Source organism: Capricornis sumatraensis, chromosome 1 (assembly GCF_032405125.1).
Source record: "Capricornis sumatraensis isolate serow.1 chromosome 1, serow.2, whole genome shotgun sequence".
In the NCBI taxonomy this organism is placed as follows: Eukaryota; Metazoa; Chordata; class Mammalia; order Artiodactyla; family Bovidae; genus Capricornis; species Capricornis sumatraensis.
The window spans coordinates 34,128,538-34,143,483 of NC_091069.1; the positions used below are offsets into that span (position 1 = coordinate 34,128,538).

At 51.8% G+C, this 14,946-nt stretch overlaps 3 protein-coding genes across 7 annotated transcripts; 1 reads left to right on the plus strand and 2 right to left on the minus strand.

Moving 5' to 3' along the window:
• The first annotated feature begins 811 nt into the window (after window positions 1–811).
• Window positions 812–7,954, plus strand: ABHD1 (abhydrolase domain containing 1). Of its 2 annotated transcripts, XM_068965097.1 has the most exons (9): window positions 812–936; window positions 4,812–4,972; window positions 6,078–6,257; window positions 6,482–6,527; window positions 6,687–6,799; window positions 6,918–7,091; window positions 7,261–7,309; window positions 7,408–7,573; window positions 7,705–7,954. In XM_068965097.1, exons 1-9 carry the CDS (start codon window positions 823–825, stop codon window positions 7,914–7,916), a joined length of 1,215 nt encoding a protein of 404 aa, XP_068821198.1. In that variant the 5' UTR covers window positions 812–822; the 3' UTR covers window positions 7,917–7,954. The 2 variants fall into 2 exon arrangements, with proteins under 2 accessions (XP_068821198.1, XP_068821209.1); XM_068965108.1 differs by lacking the exon at window positions 7,261–7,309 and having other exon boundaries at window positions 7,705–7,878.
• Window positions 7,950–11,984, minus strand: PREB (prolactin regulatory element binding). 4 transcript variants are annotated; one of them, XM_068965061.1, is made up of 9 exons: window positions 11,660–11,984; window positions 10,691–10,883; window positions 10,283–10,503; window positions 10,013–10,093; window positions 9,788–9,912; window positions 9,408–9,581; window positions 9,205–9,277; window positions 8,855–9,014; window positions 7,950–8,678 (listed from the first exon to the last, which is right to left on the minus strand). In XM_068965061.1, the coding sequence occupies exons 1-9, from the start codon at window positions 11,792–11,794 to the stop codon at window positions 8,584–8,586; spliced, it is 1,257 nt and encodes a 418-aa protein (XP_068821162.1). In that variant the 5' UTR covers window positions 11,795–11,984; the 3' UTR covers window positions 7,950–8,583. The 4 variants fall into 4 exon arrangements, with proteins under 4 accessions (XP_068821162.1, XP_068821170.1, XP_068821178.1 ...); XM_068965069.1 differs by lacking the exon at window positions 9,408–9,581; XM_068965077.1 differs by lacking the exon at window positions 8,855–9,014.
• Window positions 11,985–12,071: 87 nt separating this feature from the next.
• On the minus strand, window positions 12,072–14,475 carry PRR30 (proline rich 30). The gene is made up of 3 exons (XM_068966644.1): window positions 13,433–14,475; window positions 13,163–13,229; window positions 12,072–12,197 (listed from the first exon to the last, which is right to left on the minus strand). The coding sequence occupies exons 1-3, from the start codon at window positions 14,473–14,475 to the stop codon at window positions 12,072–12,074; spliced, it is 1,236 nt and encodes a 411-aa protein (XP_068822745.1).
• Between the last annotated feature and the right edge of the window lie 471 nt (window positions 14,476–14,946).

The following is a 14,946-nucleotide window of genomic DNA, read 5'->3' on the forward strand; positions in this document are numbered from 1 at the left end:
TTAGAAACACACAATTACAATCTTGTCAGGACTGAGGGTCATTGCTCTAGTAGATTACTGACTTGTTTCCATCTCCCAGTGAAGACAGGAACAGCATCCCAAGCTGGCAGAGTGATGAGTAAATATCTACTTTACGTGTGGACAGCATAGAGTGACACTATGCGTGGCTTTAACCCATGTGAGTGTGACACTGTGTGAAACGCCACTCATTCAGTGGCTGAACGCTAAGTGACACTGTGTGTGTCACAGTGTGAATGTGTCCCAGTGCGAGGACCACTGTGAATGGTTGAACACTGGGACTGGAAGGCTGTTACCACACGAGTGGCTGTGCCCTTTGTGTGTGACTGATGAATGGCTGGGGGACTCTAGCCAGGCTGCCAGCCTCGCCGCGCCGCCAGGGCAGGGTTTGAGGAAAAAGAAACTGGAGCTGCCCCTCACTAAGATGGCGACTGTAGGCGAGGTCGCTAGTCCTCACAAGAGGCTGCACGGCCGGTGACCGTGAAGCGGAAGGAAGAGGCGCAGAGGCGCGAGACCAGGGCCGCAAGCAGTAAAGCTACTCGCAGGTCAGTCGGGTCAGCTCCACGCAAAGTTGCCGGCGCAGCCCGCCCACCTACCCGGCGCCCTAGCACCGCCCCTCGCCACGCCCGCCGCCGGTGGGCGGGGCCCACATCCCCGAACCGCCAGGCGGTGGAGGCCGAACTTGCACAGGCCGTCCAATGGCGTGTAACGGGCAGGGCCCAGCGCGCACCTGCTGGCCCATTAATCGAAGTTCAAGCTCCGGATCCAGTCAAGAACTTAGAAATCGAAACTCGGCAACACAAGATGCTGAGCTCCTCTCAAAGCCCCCAGGATGACACCTGGACAGAGTCCTTCTCTCTGCTTTTGGGACTTGGCGCTGCCCTCTACTTGGGCTACTACTGGACGTGGGTGCCCCAGGTGGGTGCGGGTCCAGAGCTCTCGCCGGCGGGTTTAGGTTACTGAAGTTCAGGGGCCACTTCCAATCGGGGCTCGAGCCCTTTGTGGGAGCTGGCTTGGTTGGCTGTCCAGGTCCAGGTGAAATTTTGACGCCACAACCCCACCACTACTCCTGCCCTGCGCTCCAGCCAGGCTCAGCTTTGCTATTAACACCGAAAAGAGAGTTGATTCTTTGCCTAGATTCTCTGCATTCTCCACGTACTCCCTATACCGGCTGGGCCTCTCAGGCATCGGAAGGATGCTGTTGCTTATTATGTGGACCAAAGCTTGCAGAAAGGCGGGGTGGAAGGTATCTTGAGGTGACAGGGAGATACACACACTGTGGTTTTCTTTTTGGGCTGTCTAGCTGACTTCCTCGTTAGTTGCACTGAATGACGAAACCAGTCTGTGGGGTGGTAACTCCCAACATCACCCCATCAGTAGGACCTTGCTTCTCTTAAGGACTGGGAGGGGTTCATGCCTATCTTAGGAATACCCTAACTGTCCTTGCTCACTGAGCCCTGTTTTAAGTTCTAGGCTCTCCATGTATAGTGCAATGGAAAAACCTGAAGAGGATGATTTTAATGAACTTGGAGAGTTTATTCTCACTGAAATTTGCATATCCCCCCAATCAAAATCTTTTAATTTTCATTAAACTCAAAGTAGCTGAGTCTAACAAGAAACCTATTAATTGAAGCCCTTTAAAAAGATCTATTGGGAAATTTAATGTTACCTAAATTTTCCTGTATTTGCAGAGCTTTATACATCCTATGTATTGTTTATAGAATACTTCTGCCTTAATAAAAGCAATTTTAAAAATCCAAACTTTACAATACCCTATAAACCTTACCTTACATGTCTGATTTGAAAAGTCAGTTATTTCAGAACAGAGTTGTCCTTAACTAAACACTTTCCATTGTTTGCAACTAGCCACAGAGAAATCAGAGACCTCTGCCACTATATACTACAAGCACTTCTGTGAGTTCCAAATCCTGGTTAAAATCCAGGGCAAGTGTCATTCTGGAGGCTCTGAGGACATGCTGTTCAGACTGTCCAACTTGGCAATGGATTGGTATTGATTCACCAACAGTGATTAATGGCATTTTATTCATTAATTCTCAGGGATAAGTCAGGAAATACTTTACTAGAGTTAAAATGAAACTCAGTTACATGAAACCTGTGATTTTATTAGCACTTTGTTCTACATCTCTGAGGTGATTGACCAAATATTTAATAGATTGATAACTCAAAATCTTGGCAACTAGGAGATAATATTGTAAAATGATTAAGAGCACAAGCTCTTGAGTCAGACAGACTTGGGTTTCAATTCCCAGCTCCAGCACTAACTAGCTTTGGCACATTTTGTGCCCTGTGACACATATTCATACACGTTTCCACAGGGCGATCATAGGTAAGGTTTATAGGGTATTGTGAGGTGTGGATTTTCAAAGATATCTCAAACAGCTGTTGTGAAGGTTCCAGGATATAATCATGTACAGTGCTTAGCACAGTATCTAAGGAGCACTCAACATAAGGAGCACTCAACAAATCTTACTAGTATTAGAAATAATATATATATTTTACATTTTTAAATTGAAGTATAGTTGGTTTACTTTGTTGTCTTAGTTTCTGCTGTACAGAAAAGTGATTCAGTTATATAATATATATATATTCTTTTTTAAAATATTCTTTTCTATTATGGTTTACCATAGGATATTGAATATAGTTCTCTGTGCTATCCAGTAGGATCTTGTTGTGTATCCATTCTACATATAAAAGCTTACTTTTGCTAACCCAACCTCCCACTCCAACCCTCCCTCAGCTCCCTCCCTCTTGGTGACCACAAATCTCTTCTTTATGTCCATGAGTCTGTTTCTGTTTTGAAGATAGGTTTGTGTCATATTTCAGATTTCACATATAAGTGATATCACGTGTTATTTGTCTTTCTCTTTCTGACATACTTCACTCAGTATGATAATCTGTAGTTGCATCCTTGTTGCTGCAAATGGCATTATTTCCTGGGTTTTTATGGCTTAGTAGTATTCCATTGTATATAGGTACCATATCTTTTTTATCCATCTGTCAATGGACATTTAGTTTGTTTCTATATCTTGGCTATTATGAATAGTGCTGCTATGAACATATGAACATAGAACATATCTTTTTGAATTAGAACTTTGTGTGGCTGTATGCCCGGGAGTGGAATTGCTGGATCATACAGTAATCCTAGATTCAGTTTTCTGTGGAACCTCCATACTGTTTGCCATAGTGGCTGTACCAACTTACATTCCCACCAACAGTGTAGGAGGGTTCCCTTTTTTCCACGTCCTCGTCAGCATTTACTATTTATAGAGCATTTAATGATGGTCATTTTGATTGGTAGTAGTTCACTATACCTCACTGTAGTTTTGATTTGCATTTTTCTATTAGACATGCTGAGCATCTTTTCATGCGCCTATTAGCCGTTTGCATTTCTTCTTTGGAGACATGTCTATTTAGGTCTTCTGCCCATTTTTTGATTGGGTTGTCTATTTTTGTTGTTGCTGAGTTGTATGAACTGTTTGTATATTTTAGAAATTAAGCCCTTGTTGGTTGTGTTCTTTGCCAAATGTTTTTTCTCATCCTATAGGTTGATTTTTCATTTTGTTTATGGTTTCCTTTGCTGTGCAAAAGGGTGTAAGCTTGATCAAGTCCTATTTGCTTATTTTTGTTTTTATTTCTATTGCCTTGGGTGATTGACCTGAGAAAATATTGGTATGATTTATGCCAGAGAATGTTTTGCCTAATATCATTAATTCCACTTTGCCTTTTGCTTGCTGTGTGACTCTGGGCAAACAACTTAATCTTTGTCATAGTTTCTTCATTTATAGTAAGGTTGGGTTTAGCCTAGTGCTAGCAAATAGCATATAGTGAATCACAGATGTTATTATTCCAGGGCTTAAGAACCAAGGTATGAGTTACAACAGTCATACTACCAACCTGGCCTCTCGAGTTCATCACTTACTTAGCCCCTTTTGACTACAGGAAGAGATAGGAGTCTGGTCCTCAGGTCCCCTCAGGCCTGCATTAGAAATGCCATTTCTGTTTTTTGATTCTGAGACCTTTTGTCTTTGTACAGCATACTCCCCATTTACAAGCCTTCTATATGACAAGGCCCTCTCATTTACTTGATGTATATCCAGAACCATCAAGCAAAAGGGTTGAAAGTTAGGGCTAGGTGCCCACTGACCTCATCTGCCCCCTCATTCTATCCCTGTTACCTTCCCCCTGGCTGGCAGGAAGGAAGAGAAAATCTGTTTACACTGGGACTATTCCTCCATTAGAGTACAGTCAACAGCAGGGGCTGTTAAGAAAACCAGGTGTTGTGGTAAAAAGAAGCCCTTCTGTTGCAAGCACGCACAATAAGAGATGGGAACATATAACAATGGAGTGCTAAAATCAGGAGCCAGTGTGGCCAGAGATGGTTTTGAGATGATAGTGTGGGTAATTCAACTGCAAGGCAGAAGTCACAGATTGAATAGTACTGCATTTCTTCAGCCTCTGCTCAGGACCCAACCTTTCCTGCAAGAGATCAGCTGGGTAACTTATATTAGTTGCTATCTCCAAAGTGGGTTTGGGGCGTGGATAGGCTGAGTGTGGAAGTTGGTTCAGGGTCAGTTCTGGCGAGGTGACACTCTAGGTCTGGAGTTCCGGGGCTCTAGTGGGATTCCAGATTGAGGTATGCTAGATTCCTCACCCCTGGATGAGGCAGTGCCCTCCAGGCTGCCCTCTGGGAAGAGGTCTCTCTGGTGTTGAACACCTCACTGGCTTGGTGCAAATATCAGGGGAGTGAGGCCGATGGTGTTGTGTGGTTACAGAGGCCACAGCTGGTGACTGGGTCCCGATTTCTGGCCTTCCTGGAGCAACACTGTCCAGTCACACTGGAGACTTTCTATCCTACGCTCTGGTGTTTTGAGGGGCGGCTACAAACCATCTTCAGAGTCTTACTGCAGTCCCGGCCGATAGTCCCTTACTCAAGGTAAGAGAAAGATGGGGGTGAACGGGAAGCTGCAAATATAAGGAAATCTTTATAGGGAATAAAATTATTTGGCTGCTTCAGGTCTTAATTGTGGCACTCGGGATCTTTTGTTGTGGCACATGAACTCTCCAGTTGTGCCAGGCAAGCTCAGGTTGTAGCCTGCAGGCTCCAGAGTACATGGGCTTCAGTAGTTGTGGCATGGAGGCTTAGCTGCTTCGTGATGTGTGGGATCTTAGTTCCCCGACCAGGGATCGAATCCACATCCTCTGCACTGGAAGGTGGATTCTTAACCACTGGACCACCAACAAAGTCCCTCATCCACCCCTTTCAAAATGGAGGCAACCTTCACTCCCTCTACCTCAGTGTGCTGAGGGTAACCAGGGTGGCTATATGGAAGGGCTTATGTACAACCATCGGAGAAGGCAACGGCAACCCACTCCAGTACTCTTGCCTGGAAAACCCCATGGATGGAGGAGCCTGGTAGGCTGCAGTCCATGGGGTCGCGAAGTCGGACACGACTGAGCGACTTCACTTTCACTTTTCACTTTCATGCATTGGAGAAGGAAATGGCAACCCACTCCAGTGTTCTTGCCTGGAGAATCCCAGGGACAGGGGGAGCCTGGTGGGCTGCTGTCTACGGGGTCGCACAGAGTCGGACACGACTGAAGTGACTTTAGCAGCAGCAGTAGCAGTATGGGCTTCCCTGGTGGCTCAGAGGTTAAAGCATCTGCCTGCAATGCAGGAGACCCGGGTTTGATCCCTGGAGAAGGAAATGGCAACCCACTCCAGTACTCTTGCCTGGAGAATCCCATGGAGGGAGGAGCCTGGTAGGCTACAGTCCATGGGGTCGCAAAGAGTCGGACTCAACTGAGTGACAAACTACTAAGTAGCAGTATGTACAACCATGAGGTAATTTAATATTCAATCTTTTATGTCACCATTATACTTTGTTATGATCTTCAGGTTTTGCGCAATATGTGCCCTCAAATGATGAGAAATTGTGGGAGTTGATTGGGGAGGGAGAGGAAGGTATAAAATCTTTTGAAGTACACGGAGTTCCTAATCCTAATAGTTTCTTTGTGTGCCTTTTTCTCCAAAACCACAGTGAAGTCCTGGAAACCCCAGATGGAGGCCAGATCCTCCTAGACTGGGCCAGCCAGTCTAACAGTCAGTACCCTGACCCTAGTACCCAGCCCACTGTATTACTGCTTCCTGGCATCACAGGCAGTAGTCAGGAGACATATATCTTGCACCTAGTTGATCAAGCTTTGAAGGATGGCTACAGGTAAGGATGGGAACAGCCCAGAGAATTGGGTGATGTCTGATAACTTGTAATTGTGTGCGTGTGGTGGGGTGGGATGGGGGCGGTGTCAATTCAGACCCTGCTAACTCTGGGGAGAAGGTGCCATATGAAGGGCACCTTATGACTGAGGCCTTTCTGAAAGCTACCAAGAGGGGAGAAGAGCCTGTAGGGAGGGTCTGGCTAACATGTACCTGTGTGTGCCGCAGGGCTGTTGTATTTAATAACCGGGGCTGCCGCGGGGAAGAACTACTGGTGAGTACCCTCCTTCCTCTAGTGGTCCTTCACTCCACTCCCTTCAGATATCCTGGGTCCTGCACCTCTACCTACCTGTCTTCCATTTCTTGAGTCCTTTCATTTTTCTGCCTTCTGGCCAAGGACCCCCTCTCTACCCAATGATCCGGTTTGCCTCAGACCCATAGGGCCTTCTGTGCCAGCAACACTGAAGATCTGGTGACAGTCATCAACCACATAAAGAGTCGCTACCCCCAAGCCCCACTGCTGGCTGTGGGCATCTCTCTCGGAGGGTAAAGACTGTCTCACTTAACCCAAAGGCCCAGTCTTCCTTCTCCCCGTCCTCTCCCCATCTCCAGTACCGACTCCCCAAGGCAAACCCTTTTTTCATGGCCTGGTCCAACCCTGCAGGATATTAGTGCTGAATCACCTGGCTCGAACGGGACGGGCAGCAGGCCTGGTGGCAGCACTGACTCTGTCTGCATGCTGGGACTCCTTTGAGACCACCCGCTCCCTGGAGACCCCCGTGAACTCACTGCTCTTCAATCATCGCCTCACTGCTGGGCTCTGTCAAGTCGTGAACCGGTAGGGTCCTGATGAAGAGCAAAGGGCAGAGAACAGGGTAGGACGGCATATGCCAGGCCCTCCCGGTGCTCGGGTCAGCTCCGTGTGTGTACTTTTCTCCATCGAGATAAGACTGAGGGTGGCTCCGGGTGGGGTCCAGGTGCAGAGCCAAACCTCTGTTCTTTTGCAGAAACAGAAAAGTGATGGAAAATGTGGTGAATGTCGACTTTATCCTACAGGTGTAGTCTTCCAGCTCTCCCCTCTGCCCTGTATTGTTCTTCCCACATCTTATTCCCTTGTTCTCATCCTAGCCTATCCCGCCTTCCACCACCTGCAGGCCCGCACCATCCGCCAATTTGATGAGCGCTACACAGCTGTGGTCTTTGGCTATCAAGACTGTGCTGCCTACTACCAAGCAGCCAGTCCAAGAACCAAGGTCAACACCATCCAGATCCCTGTGCTCTGTCTCAGTGCAGCTGACGACCCTTTCTCCCCCGTGGACGGTGAGCACCAGGGATCCAGATGCTTTAGGCCCCAGGGGAAATGGGCCGTGTGTGAGGTGCAAGTGGAGAGCGCCTGGACTCTTGGCAGAGGCCAGGGCTCCTAACCTCCTCTCCGACTCCCCTTGCCCCAGCTCTTCCCCTACAGGCTGCCCAACACTCTCTCCACGTCGCACTGCTAGTCACGGCCCGGGGCGGCCACATCGGCTTCCTGGAAGGACTGCTTCCCTGGCAGCACTGCTACATGAGCCGCCTCCTGCATCAGTACGCCAAAGCCATCTTTCAGCACCCAGCAGAGTTGCCGGGACCCAGGTCACCTACCCCTTCAGAGGCAGGCAAGAGCTGACAGGAGTCTTAGTTCAGTCTTTCCTTGTTTATTAAATATCAACTTTTCCTGCCAAATGGGCTGAAGTTCCTTTTCCCTTTCCTCAAGGCTAGGGCAGACTCTCTAGGAACTTATTGCATATGGCCTGGTGGGCTTGGAGCTACCCAGTGGAACCCAAAGATTACTGCCTGGATCTTCATTCTGCTCCTTCCTTCCCTAATAGCAAGTCCCAGGCCAGTGCAGGCCCCTAGCAAATTCCAGGGGCTCATGTGAAGAGCAACTGGCCACAAGGCTGTGGGGTACGAGGAGAAAATGATTGTTTCTGCAGGAAGGACAGCACAGCAGTGCCTCCAAGTTCTTGGGCATCTTCACATATTTCTGGAGAAAAAGTTCAAGCTCAACTCTGGAGCCCCTGGTAGACAGAGGGAAGGAGGCAAGTGGTACGGCCTGGCCCTCAGACACCACTGTCCTGGGCGGATCCACAGATGATGAACGCAAGGTTCCCAGGACTCAGGGTTGCACAGGGCCAGAGCCAGGCTTTAAATGGGAAGGGCAGGCACTGCCCATCAGTCTTATCCGTGGCAACCTCAGCTGTGGACCCAGGTGGAGTGAGCAGTGGGGTCCAGGCCCCCGTTCTGGTCTAGAAGGTGGCAGTGTCCAGGCCCCTGGTTCCCTGGGAGCAGGGAGGCTAAAGAAAACCTGGAAAGGCACTCTGGAGCAGCAGGATGGTCATAACAATAAGCCCAACACACAGCAGCAACAGCAGCCACACAGGAGCACTTCCTGCAGGAGGGAGAAGGGAAGAATTCAGAAGGCAAAGGAGTGGCATTGCAGCCCGGAGAACAGAACCATTCAAGGAGGGGACAGGTGACTATAGACAAGCATCCTATTCTCCGAAGGGCAAGTTTCTGCTCCAGCTAAAGGGGGAGTGGTACCCCCACCCCACCTCAGGGACTCACGTCGTGAGGGCAGCAGGTGCAGCTGGCAACGACTATCCACAGCCACAGAGAACAGAGCAGTTTCGTGGGACCCAAGGAGCTCTGGACCACGACCTTTCTCAGGCAGAAAGGCCACATCTGTCACTACAATGCCATGGGCTTCCTTCACATAGTACAGACGCTGGGGACAAGAGGAAAGCTAGTGAGGGAAAGCCCAGTTTGGAAGATTCCTTCTGGAAAACACACCCTCTGCCCCCAGACTTTCCCTCTACAGGCTGGGCCCAACACTTTCGTGCACACTCAGTGAAAAAGGAGGCCTAGAATCTCTACCCCAGAGAGCCCTCAGGGCTGTGCCCAGGTCCATCCATTACCTGGAGCGAGAAAGCTATGTAGATGGCAACAGAGCCAGTGACCGTGCCCAGGCCCAGAAAAGTGCCCGATTCACTGCAACAAAAAAACGCTCACTGTCCTGGAATCCTGTGCAGCAGCAACAGTCTCCAGGGATGTGGGCAGCACGTCTCCTCAGGCTGCCCCAGGCACCCTCACACCCAGCCAAGCCACCACTGTCTCATACCTGACACTAAGGCAGGAGATGACTTCATGGCCACAGGGCCTGGTCCGAAGGGGCAGGAATGTGGAGGCATCCCAGGCTGTGAGGTAGCAGGGCGGGGGCTGGCGCAGACGCTTGTGGGGAATCTGCACCGTGAAGAGTCGTAGACTGGCAGGCTGGTCTGGAACCTGCCCAAACCTGGGGGCCGAGCCAGAGGCTGTTCAGCTCCCGGGGCCTGCCCAGCCCTCCTCAGAGGTCTGTGCCCTCCTGTACCCTGGTCAGGTCTGGGGTAACACCCAACAAGGCTCCGATCCCATCCCCACCAGCTTCCCCCTGATCCTTTTCCCACTCCCCCACCACATCTAGGCTGTGCCTCTTTCAGCCACCCTCTGGGGTCTTCACACCTGCAGGCCTGGTAGCGATAAGGCGTGTTAGAAAACGTGGGTCCGTTCTCTTGCCAGTGCAGCTGTGTCACCAGCTGATCCTTCTGCCACACGGAGGCCTTAAGGTCCCAGCCCACAGTTACCAACTAGTCAGGGATCAAGATTCCAAGGATGGACAGTTAGGGGGATCCACTTACTGGACAAGCAGCATCATCACCTACTTTCTCCACCCTCTCACCTCCTCACCTTGCCATCAGGCCCCAGAGCTAGGTCTTCAATCTCCCCTTCATGGGCTTTGAACTCCAGAACCTTCTCTAAGGTGGGTACCTGCAGCCAAACCACCACCACAGTCAGCCTATGTACCCGGCAAGAGTACAAATGATACCCACTCCTTTTCTCTACTAATGGCCACTCAGTGCAGGCTTTACTCACAAGTTGCCCAGGACCCAGGTTCAGTTTCTCACAATTCTGGCCTTGCTGTTACTGACACTCATCCTCTACCTCCCCAAACCACACCTTCCAGACACGAACGCAGCCATCTGTCCCTCCAGTGGCAAGCAAGGTATTATCATGGTTGAAGCACACAACTTTCTGCAGTGGATCACGGCTGAAGTCTGTCTGCACTTCGTGCAAATTCTCTACGCTGAATTCCACCCCCTCCTGGTGGGTTTCAGCGCCAGACTTCTTCTCTGCTGGGGCTGCCCCTTTCCTTTGTCGAGGCCCCTGCTCCTTGGAACCTGCAACACAAACAGCCTGCCAGGTTCCAGGCTTCTAGAATAAGTCCTACTGGCCCTTTCCAGTGGTGAACATCAGCTTCTCTCTTGCTACCATAATCCCACCTCCAGCCCTACTTCTTCAGAGACCAAGATGAGCAAGAATTCATTAATTTAACCCTTTGCCCAAAGCTAGCGGGGAGGCTCTCACCTGCCTTCTCTGCCTTGTTTTTGCCCTTCTGCTGATGGATCTGGAAGCGCAGGAGCTGACAGTGGGCATCCTGCCCTGCAGCAAGGATGTTACCAGCCAGGGCCAAGTTCATGGTGGCCCGTGTCTCTGTGTCATGAGAGTGTAGTAAAGAGGCGCTGAGGCGCCCATTAATCTGCTCCAGCTGCAGAAAGTGCTGTGGGACAGGGAACCAGGACAAGTAAGGTTCAGAGAGCACCTCAAGGGCAAACTTACATCCTGTAGTCTGAACCTGCATTTTCTAGTTTAAAGACTTTTTCCAAACTTTTTTCTTTTTTGAGCCTCACTCATGTGTACTGGTCTTCGCTGGTGGCTCAGACGGTAAAGAATCTACTGCAATGTAGGAGACCCAGGTTTGATCCCTGGGTTGGGAAGATCCCCTGGAGAAGGGAATGGCTACCCTCTCCAGTATTTTTGCCTGAAGAATTCCATGGAAAGAGAAGCCTGTCGGTCTACAGTCCATGGAGTAGCAGAGTTGGACACGACTGAGCGACTATCACTTTCACTTTTTTTCACTTTCTTGCGTACAGCAAGCAAGGCTGGGATTATCACGTCTAGTCTGCAGAACAACATGATAACTCTCAAAAGAGTGAAGAATCCTAGCTTGTATTTCACTCTCGCCGCTGCCAGTGGGCAGACAGACAAATCTTATGTAGCCTCCCCAAGAAAGCCAGGTTACGATCCCTGGAGTTGATTCCTGAGATCGAATTGAAGCGTTCCTGCCTAGGCAGCGCTGTGTAGAGTTTTCACTTTAGGAGCCTCTCAATTCACCAGTGAATGGTTCAAGACAAATTCGCACCGGGACGCCCGGCACGCCGCGGTTCCCACCCGGGAGGGGCAGGGTCCGAAGCAGGGGTGCGGCCCGCTCCCAGACCTCCGGGAATCGCCCTCAGCCCGCTCTGAGACCCGGCCCCAGCGGGCCTGTATACTCACCACGCCATTCTTTATGCCGGTCTTGGCGGCACCTCCTCCGCCCGCAGCTATGAGCAGCCCCGCGCTGGGGTCGACCCGAAGCGCGTACAACGGGAACGGGGCCCGGTACAGCTCTGGCGTCCGGCGCCGACCCATCCCGCTCGCCGCGCGCTTCACTGTCGGCGCCGAGGTCCCCGGGACATGCCGCGCCCGGCCTTCGACTGCTGTCCCGGCCGCTGTGGACCTTGGTCCGGTCGCTGCCGGGAAGACTCCAGACCCTTCTCACCCGCCGAGCTGCCGAAACTCTAATCACACCGTAAGTATCCCTAACACTGCCAGGGGCCGTCTAACCCGGTCTCGCAGACTCGCAGCGCGCAGGCGCACCAAGCCCGCTCTCCTCGCGCAGGCGCAGAGCGGCCGATACGCGTCAGCACTAGCCAGCCTGTAGCTGGCGGAACGGGGGTGTATGAATTCCGTTCTCCGCTTTCAGATGATGGCAGACTACGCCATGTTTCTGCGGGGCGGTGGAGGCGGGCGACCGCTTCACGGAAACGTCTGGCTTGGGGCGGGGGCAGGCCAAAAGATTAAGGGAGGTTAATAAGCCTTTAATAAATCCTCGGATCAGGGCTGTCCACACTTCGAGTGACTTGCAGACTCGTCAAGCAGTAGCCCTACGTTTACCGCCCCGCCCCGAGACAAAGTGATTCATCCAAGGTCACACTCCTGGCTCTCTTGCCTCTTAAACGGAGGCAGCGTGGACTTGAAAAGAAACTTGGCTTCAAATCCCGATGCCACTGCTTCCTAGTATGAGGAAGCTACTCTTTACAATGAACATCAATCCTCCGAAGTTTGCAGAGGTTGGGGCTGGCCATTCTCTATGCCCCCCACCCAGTCCAGGCACCTCAGGGTTCATGGGTAGATAGGCAAGTTGGCCCCCAGGCAGTTGAAGGTCTCTGCCTAGCCCCCATCCTCCTGAGAGGGCCTTTGGGTTTTTGATCTCCATCCAATGTGGGGATTCCCTGTTTCTCTGCAGTGAACCCTTCCCTTCAAGGAAACACCTCCTGCTGCTCCTCTGGTGACATCAGCATGAGTCTTTGTTAATCTGAGGTGCAATCAGAGGAGGGGGGCCAGTGGCTTCATCTCTGGGGATGCCATTAACTGTCCCACCAAATTGAGTTAAATGTTTGAAGGGCCTGGCAGAGCCTTCTGCACCTCTCAGTTGCTCAGGTCTTCTGGGTCCATTGACCTCTTCAGATATACCGCATGCACTCTCCTTGACCATTCTGTTAACTTTGACTCTCCTGCACCCCTTGTTGGGTTCTGGTCACCCTGAAGGTACAGCCACCCACAGTATCTGCTCAGCAAGATGAAAACACAAGTTTTGCAGGGTCAGGCTTTTTTTTTTTTTTTTTTTAATTGGATACACAGAAGGCTGAGTGGGGCCTGAGATGCCCTTGGTCCTCTTCAGCCAGGAGACAGCAGACTCCACAAGGGGCTCCCAGGATTCAGGACTGGAGAACACACCTGACCTTCAGCCAGCCAGCCCTTCAGAGTGTCTCGGGGGCTCCCTGAGGTCTGGGGCCGGGCAGGGCTGGTGGGATTCAGAGGAGGTGCTCCAGGGGGCCTCCGTGGCTCTAGAACTAGAGTGGTGACTTTTGGGGAATGGGCCCTGGAGAGGCAGGTCTCTTTGGGGCAGAGGAAGGCCTGGGCTTCGAGTGGACCGTAGCCTGTTTTAGTGCCTGAGTTAGAGACCCTGAATGGCTTGTGGAGTTTAATGACTGGCGGCCTACAGACCTGAGGCTCCCGTTCTGGGAGAGGATGCCTGGCCCTAGATCTGCCTGGGCCGGAGCTGCTGGGGCTTGAGCTACCTGGGCTTGACACCCACTGGCCTGAGCAGCCTTGGCCTGAAGCCCTGCTTCCTCCGGCCTTCTTTTTGACAGCAGATGCAGAGCCTTGGCCTGGCCCTGAGGCAGGCGGAGGCCAAAGCCAATGCCCATGCGGAGCGGTCCGGATTTCTTGCCCTGGGCACAGGGCAGCAGCTGGGGGAAAGCAAGCAGCCTGGGTCCAGTCCTGTATCTGGGGATGGGGCAAGAGGGGGTGCGGAGCTGGAGACACACCAGGCATACAGGGTACTCCACGACAGGGGCCTTGTCGGTTTGGCCTAGCCACAGGCGCTGCAAAAGCAGTAGCTGCAAGTCTTGGGCAATACGACGGTGCCCCAGATGGAGCACCAGGGCTTGGGCCAGGGCTCCTGGGTCCTTGAACTCTGCAGGGTCCTTCCTGCTTGCCACGCATGCCCCCTCCACCCCAGGGGACCTGGTGTTCCTGTACTGATGCGAGTGCCATGCCTGGCTGTTAGAGTGGACCCCACGAGAAGGTGGGCTGGGGCTCGGGGACGTGAGAGTGGAGGTAGGTAGATCTTCAAGGTGGAAAGGCGACTGGCAAGGTGAGCGGGGGAAAGAGGAGTTCTGTGGCTGAGAGGGCGAGGAGTGAGTGAGGGTAGCAGAGGGGTATAGCTGGCGGGAAGGCGAGGAAGAACAGGGAGGGGAGAGAGAGAGGCAATTCTGATGAAAGAAAGTTGGGGAATTTGAGAGAGAAGAAGAGTAGGGATGTAAGACAAAGTCCGAATTTGAGTCAGAAGAGTAGAGATGGGAGCCCGCAGAATGGGGCCGTGGGGGAGGAGAGCAAGATGGCCGGGTGGAGCGGAGTGATTGTTGGCAAGGCTGAGGTTGTAGGTTATAGAAGAGGGAGTCTGCAGTTTGTGAGGGGCCCTGAGGGGGCCGCCCAGGGGACGCTGTGTTCTGTAGCAACACCTGGGCCTTGTTTGGAGGCAACATTGCCTTGAATCCTTCAGGAAGGGACTGGGGAGTCAAGACCAGAGATGAGAGACCTGGCAGATGCAAGACCAGTTATCTCTCAAGCCTGAAGTGGCTGAGAAATCAAAACCTTCTGTGCACAGAATGTGGCCCCAGCCTGGTGTTGGTGTGGCTCTTGGTGGCATACGAAGGAGCCACCCAGCCCTGGAGCAGCAGGTTCTCTGAGTGTCTGGGCAGGAGCTTGGCTCTAAATGTGGTCTCTCACTTCTTTGCAGCCAGCCATTGATGAGGGGTGGAGGGCACGGAGGATCTGAACTGCCTCTTGGGAGCTGAGGGGCAGCAACAGTTATCTGGTGGGCCAGGGGGTACGACACAGCCCATAGGATCTGTAGAGAAGGAAACAGAGCCCATGACACAGGGAGACTGGGTCCATTTCTGGCTCTGGCTTATGCACTGTGTACAGGCTGGTTCGCCACGATCCTAAATCCATAT

Coding starts and splice junctions, on each gene's coding strand:
- ABHD1 (XM_068965097.1), top strand. CDS start 823: ATGCTGAGCTCCTCTCAAAGCCCCCAGGATGACACCTGGACAGAGTCC. Junction 6,258..6,481: donor GCTTTGAAGGATGGCTACAG/GTAAGGATGGGA, acceptor TGTGTGCCGCAG/GGCTGTTGTATTTAATAACC. Junction 6,800..6,917: donor GTGGGCATCTCTCTCGGAGG/GTAAAGACTGTC, acceptor CCAACCCTGCAG/GATATTAGTGCTGAATCACC.
- PREB (XM_068965061.1), bottom strand. CDS start 11,794: ATGGGTCGGCGCCGGACGCCAGAGCTGTACCGGGCCCCGTTCCCGTTG. Junction 9,913..10,012: donor CTCTGGGGCCTGATGGCAAG/GTGAGGAGGTGA, acceptor ATCCCTGACTAG/TTGGTAACTGTGGGCTGGGA. Junction 9,582..9,787: donor TATCGCTACCAGGCCTGCAG/GTGTGAAGACCC, acceptor CTCGGCCCCCAG/GTTTGGGCAGGTTCCAGACC.
- PRR30 (XM_068966644.1), bottom strand. CDS start 14,475: ATGTTGCCTCCAAACAAGGCCCAGGTGTTGCTACAGAACACAGCGTCC. Junction 13,230..13,432: donor TCCCAGAACGGGAGCCTCAG/GTCTGTAGGCCG, acceptor GAATCCCACCAG/CCCTGCCCGGCCCCAGACCT. Junction 12,198..13,162: donor GCTGGCTGGCTGAAGGTCAG/GTGTGTTCTCCA, acceptor CCCCGCCCCAAG/CCAGACGTTTCCGTGAAGCG.